Raw genomic sequence first — 5,711 nt, 5'->3', positions numbered from 1 at the left:
GGAAGCTGAAGACAGCAGGACTCCACAAGGTATTTTTGTGTACAAACGAAACCAAGCTGTGCCCCTGGGGTCTGCTGCAGCCCATACCCCACTCCAGAGTACCGTGGGTCCTGGGCAGTGAGAACGGGGCAGAGGCAGCGCCCTCTGCTCTGAAAGAACCGAGCGCTGTGCTCAGAGAGACCGACCGCTCACGGCTGGCTTGTCCTCTTTTTCCCTGCAGAGCAAATGGATGCGTTATTTAACCAGTGCTTTTTTCATGCCTTAAAGTGCAAAGTAAAGAAGTCGGATCTCCCCCTGCTCGCCAGCACGTTTCTTCGCAGCCATATGTTCTCATGCTGGTACGTGGTGAGAAGGTCGTCTGGATTCGCATGCTGGGTTTCTGCCTTTCCAACTGTAGAGATCAAGTGTGATATTTAGGATGAAGTTTTTGACTCAGAAGTAAAATTCAATCCTTCTCTAGGATTATCTAAGATCATGCTCACTTCTTACAGCAGATACTTGGATGATGAGAGGATTGGCCAGGCCAGCGTATGCGCTTGGCAGCTAACTGGAGCTGGCCGGTGTGTTTGGATTGCAGTCTCTCGAATGGCTGTTTGCCTGCTCCCAGGAGCAGCAACACTGGTTTCATTCATCTTGTCCTATTTACCAGCTTGTTTGGAGTAATTCTTTCTCCGTGTGATTTGTATTTCCACTGTTAAGAAAATTCTAGCATAAGTAGCAAGATATAAGAAGAAATGAAGGGTGACTTATAACTAAAGAACTTTTAAAAAATCCATTTGTAGCCCTGCTGGACAACAACTGGACATAAAGAAATCAAGCTATAAGAAGGTGAGATTTTTCTGTCATTTTTTCACGTAAATTAAAGTAAGAAATGGAGAGAAAGGAGATGATGTTGTCCCTGTTGTGTAGATGACAAAGCGCATTGCCCATGATCTCCCAGTCCCCGTGAGATGTGCTGAGATTTGGCTGAGAACATCCTGGCGCAGGATGACAGAAGGAGCACTTTAGAGCCAGGCAGGCCCTCCCTGCTCCTCAGCAGTGGTTGTTTTTAGAGAAGCAGAGGCGGTGGTTGTTAGTTTTTTGCTTCTAAGAAGTTTTTCTGATTTGTCCAGTAACTTTGGGGCAGTCAGAAACACATGAACAGGCATTTAAAAGGCTTGACTCCACATTTGTGACTGTTGCTTCCTCCAGTTCTCCAAGTTCCTGCAGTGTATGCAGCACCAGAAGGTCCTACAGGTGAAGGAGCTGAACAAAGGTGTGGAGAGCATCGTGGAGGTGGACTGGAAACACCCAGAGTACGTAGAATATTGTAGTTTTTAGAAGAGCCGATAGTCTCTGAAAGAAGAGAGCAGAATCTGCTCCTTCTGGCCTCATGGTCTACACTCAGCTTGACTCCCTGTTCGAACAGCGTAGCAGCCCTCACCTCATCACCTTAATGTGCTCTGGAGGGGTTTTACACCTTGCTTCCTTACAACACTGCTGATATTTCCTGCTCCTGTAAAGTTCTTCCAGATAAACTATATTCTTCCTTCTTCTCTCAGCAGCACTGAGCATGCTCATAGTCCAGTGATACTGGTGTGATTTCCACCTTTCCTTTCTTGTTAGCCGTACACTCATCCACAGAACTCCAGGCCAAAAAGGACTGTCAAATGAGCTGAAAGTTGCACATGGCTCTTTGTCCTTGCAGTGGGTGTACAAATTTTCAACGCTGTTTCCTGGAAAATGTTAAGGAGGATTTAATTCGTTGTGATTTGTCGCAGTGTTACGGTGACAAATTCCTGGCTTCCAGTTCAGATGCTAATAAAAGCGTTCCGGCATCAGTCACGCCTGTTAGCAGTCATTGACGGGCACGTTCCTTCGACAGTGACTTGATGGGTTGGAGGGTTTCTTTGTTGCTGTTGAAGGGAGGCTGGAAGGATTGAAACCCGTCAGGCAGTTTTGCATCCATTTAACAGTGACTGTGATGGTATGACTGGGTTGTGCCCTTGCAGTCGAAGCAGGTCCCCCCTCCCTATCCCATCCGTGTGCTGGGACAACTCATTGCTCAGCTTTGGGGTGACCTTACCTGCTGAGATAATAACTCCAATAAACAGATGACCCTGCTGCTGAATAATGTTCATGAAACTACAGTCTCACAATGTCACACAGGATCAAATTAAGCACTTTGCAAAGTCAGGAGCCAAAGTTATAATCGCAAAAAAATGAGGAAGAATTGCCATGTTTTGCTTTACACGCATTGATTTGCACAAATCCCGTTCCCCTTCAGCTCCTTGTTATCCCATTGCTCTTGTTGGTGTTGCTGTCTCTCTAAGGGTTAGTACTTACAGCAAGAACATCCTTCTCGTTCCTTCTGCAAACACACATTAGCTCCCTCTTGGAATTTCCCAGCGGGCCCGAGGCTTCCTCTTATATAAGGTCTCCTTGGCAACTAATGGAGTAAAGAATGTTTCTGTAGATAGAAGCGTATCTTCTCTTCTGCCTTTGGAAAGAAGCAGAATTACTTTGACTTTGTGCATTAACTTCTCTCTCATGGAACTTGGCCTTATCACCAGGAGCCAGGCATGCTCAGACGCTGTGTCTCAAGTCTCTTACCTGCCAGCAGAGAATCTGCGGCTGTGGTCAGTGAAATCAGAGTCCCGCTCCTCTGCTGATATGGTTCTTGCCCCTCTCTTCCAGGACTGTCTTTTATCAGTCACTGCTAAAGGATCATTGCAGCTTTTAAATGCCTGCACATCTGCGGAGAGCGCAGCTGGGTTATAGTTTTTAGCGATTCTATGGCATGGGGCAGCAGCCTTTGAATTGTGTCTCTAATCACCTGATCTAAGGTGCCTATTTATGTGTATCTTTGAAATTGCAGTTAATGCTTCTGAAGACTGGTCCTTCATAGTGCCCTTTAAGGCACAGATACAGCCCCCCTCGGCCACGGGATGCGTTCGGAGGCACTGGCTCTTGGCACGACTCTGCTGGTTTTTAGTTTCTCACTGAAATGGAAGCGATCCTTTCAATCCCTTTCACTCACACCAAACAATTCTCGTTTCAGCATTAAAGCGTTTGCAGTACCTGAAGGGTTTTCTGCAGCCCAAGAGAGCAAGAGTGAAGATGGAGAACAAGCGTACTGTGCTCCTGAAATCATCCCGCTTTACGGGGTCTCAACAAAAATGATCCCACTCTTTCAGGAATCTGGATATGGGTAAGCACCAGAAAAGTACAACCAAACCAGTGATACCTGAAGAGGGAGAGAAACAACCCACACTGCCACCATCTGTAACGGGGAAGGCCCTGTGCTGCTCTGAGGAAAGTTGATGGGAATCAAGAATATATTTGTTGCTTCACAAAGGGAAGAAAGATGAGAGGCTGGGCCAGCTGTGTGCAGCCAGCACTCCCATCGCTTCTCCCAGAGCTGAGGAGGTGACAGCTCAGGTGTCAACATCAGTACGTTGTACTTGGATTGTGTTAATTTGCCATTGGATAAGGGTCATTCTGCCCACTGCAGGATGGTTTACATAAAAAAGGATGCCCAGAGAGTTTAAGAAACTAACCTGTCTCCTCGTGCCCTAATCTTGTCTGTTTTGATGTAGTTCAGCTGGCCTCAGTGGCAGCTGAGCCCTTTCCTGCATGTTATGCACAGTCCCCTGGCGTTAGGGGTGCCATCAGGGTCATCTTCCCAAAGCAGGCTCCCCCAGCCATGGGGTTTAGTGTCTCTGGAATTATTGCTGTGAGCCTTTTATCTGGCGTAGAGCAGCCGAGGGGTAGCAAGAAACACTTCCTAGCAGATGTATTTCAGTACTGAGCAGTGCTACCAAATGCAGTCAGTGTGGTTGCTGTCTCCTGTCTCAGTGACAGGGACCAGCACTAAGGGGTTAAGAAGTTTCCTTTCTCTTTAGAAAAGGCAGCACCTTCTCAAGCAGTGAGGTGAGAGACATCATCATCAACTATGTGAAGGCCAACGAGCTGGTTGATGAGACCAACAAGAAGTAAGTAGAGGTGGAAGTTGTCCTGCCCTGTTTCTGCAGGAGACGCTGAAGTTGGAGGCAGAAGTGAAACCGTTCGCTTCTAATGGGTGTTTGTGTTCTGTAGCTTTGTGAAGGTGAACGCTGTCCTGTGCGACTGCCTGTTGGATAAATCGGAACAGGATAAAATCTCACACCTTAAATGGGATGACCTCTTGAGCAGGTGACTGTTCTCCCAGTGTAGCGTTTCGGAATGACACAGGTTGGTTGCATGCAACTCAAAGCCACGTGGTGTTTTGCTCCCCAAGCTGTAGCTTCCTACTGGAATGCAACAAAAATTAGCCCAAGTCCTTCACATGAAGGAACTCTCGTTCCTCACTGTTTAACAAGTATCTAGCACTAGCTGTCGTTGTTAGGGTTGGTTTGCTGATGTGCCACTCGGCAGGCACAGCTTCCTAAAGCAGCTGCCTGGTTCTGTGGGTGATCTGTAAGTGCCTGTTCATAAAGCCATCCTTCACGACACATCGCTGGACACGTCCCTCTTTATGAGCAGCACTTCTGCTTTTAGAACCTAAACCCACCTTGTAGATCTAAGAGGCCTGAGTATCTGACACAAAACCATTGTTTCCGTAGGCTGAACAACTTTGCCTCCATAGCCCCAATGTCTTCCTTGCTTGAGCTTCTTTCTTCATCACGCGCTGCTTCTGAGGCGCCTCGAGCAGCTTCCTTTAGTTCCGAAGCCAGGCTTGCTCGTGGGACAGTAACGCAATTTATGCTGGAGTTTACACCTAAGTTGCTTCACTGATCTGTGACCAATACAGCTGAACAATGACTTAAGGACAAAATTAAAGGTTTTCCTCTACAAGAACCGAGTTATAGAATTGGAGCAGTAACAGGCTAAGCTGTGGTCTTGGCCAGGCAGTAGGACAGCTTGCTTTCCAGTCAGTCCGGTTCTTGAAGTGATAGCTGGGATGCAAATCATGGCACGAGATCATTGTTATCTTCTTAGACACACATTCTCCTCTCATGTAGAATCTTGGCTTTCATGTAGCCTCAGAATGCTGTGGGAGGCTGCAGAGGAAAAGCACCGGTAAGGTTGGCCTGGCTGTACTGTGTAGACTAACCAGGTGGTGGGCTTTGTCCAGGTGCCTTGAACGACTGCAGCCCTTACACCAGGTGACGTTTTTTGGACAAGAACCTGTTGTGAGGAAAGGAAACATTTATCCCATCAACATAACCATAGCACAGAGATCATCAAATAAGAAGGTAAAAGGGAAAACTAAAATGAGGGGGGTTGAGCAGAAGCCCAGATCCTGAGAGCAGCTTTGGCAGTGGTTTTGCTGGGGTGAATGAGATGTGTTTTGCTCGTGCCTGCAGCAGTGACATGTCCAATGATTATTTAAACCTGTAGGTGACAATTATCAAGAACCTCGAGCTGTACGGTCTAGACCCACAGAGAGTGGCCAACGTTCTGCAACAAAAAGTACAAGCCAGTGTCACCATCACCCCCATACCAGGAACAAAAGACCGAGTTCAGGTCCAGATCCAAGGCAACCAAATCCACCATCTGGCCAAGATGCTGCTAGGTAAGTCGATTCTGGGACCGGGCCAGGGCTGGTTACAGCAAGATAGAGCTTTTAACTGTCACGCTCTGAGTATTCACCTGAGGTGACCTCTGGTTGCGTTGCAGAAGAATACCAGCTACCTCGAAAATACATCCAAGGCCTCGGGAAGGCTCCAAAGCTCGGCCGGAAGAAGTAA

The 5,711-nt window shown here is 47.4% G+C and overlaps 1 protein-coding gene across 1 annotated transcript in view; it reads left to right on the top strand.

Annotated features, from left to right (window-relative positions):
* EIF2D (eukaryotic translation initiation factor 2D) overlaps positions 1-5,711 on the top strand; it is a 10,514-nt gene extending 4,803 nt beyond the window's left edge. The window contains exons 6-14 of the mRNA XM_010139491.1: positions 223-338; positions 783-828; positions 1,192-1,295; positions 3,041-3,190; positions 3,885-3,974; positions 4,078-4,173; positions 5,096-5,216; positions 5,362-5,536; positions 5,641-5,711. Coding sequence (XP_010137793.1) covers positions 223-338; positions 783-828; positions 1,192-1,295; positions 3,041-3,190; positions 3,885-3,974; positions 4,078-4,173; positions 5,096-5,216; positions 5,362-5,536; positions 5,641-5,711 — 969 coding nt within the window. The remainder of the gene's footprint in view (positions 1-222; positions 339-782; positions 829-1,191; positions 1,296-3,040; positions 3,191-3,884; positions 3,975-4,077; positions 4,174-5,095; positions 5,217-5,361; positions 5,537-5,640) is intronic.

This window comes from Buceros rhinoceros, unplaced genomic scaffold (genome assembly GCF_000710305.1).
Source record: "Buceros rhinoceros silvestris isolate BGI_N320 unplaced genomic scaffold, ASM71030v1 scaffold31497, whole genome shotgun sequence".
Lineage (NCBI taxonomy): Eukaryota > Metazoa > Chordata > Aves > Bucerotiformes > Bucerotidae > Buceros > Buceros rhinoceros.
This window is presented reverse-complemented; position numbering and strand designations above follow the sequence as displayed.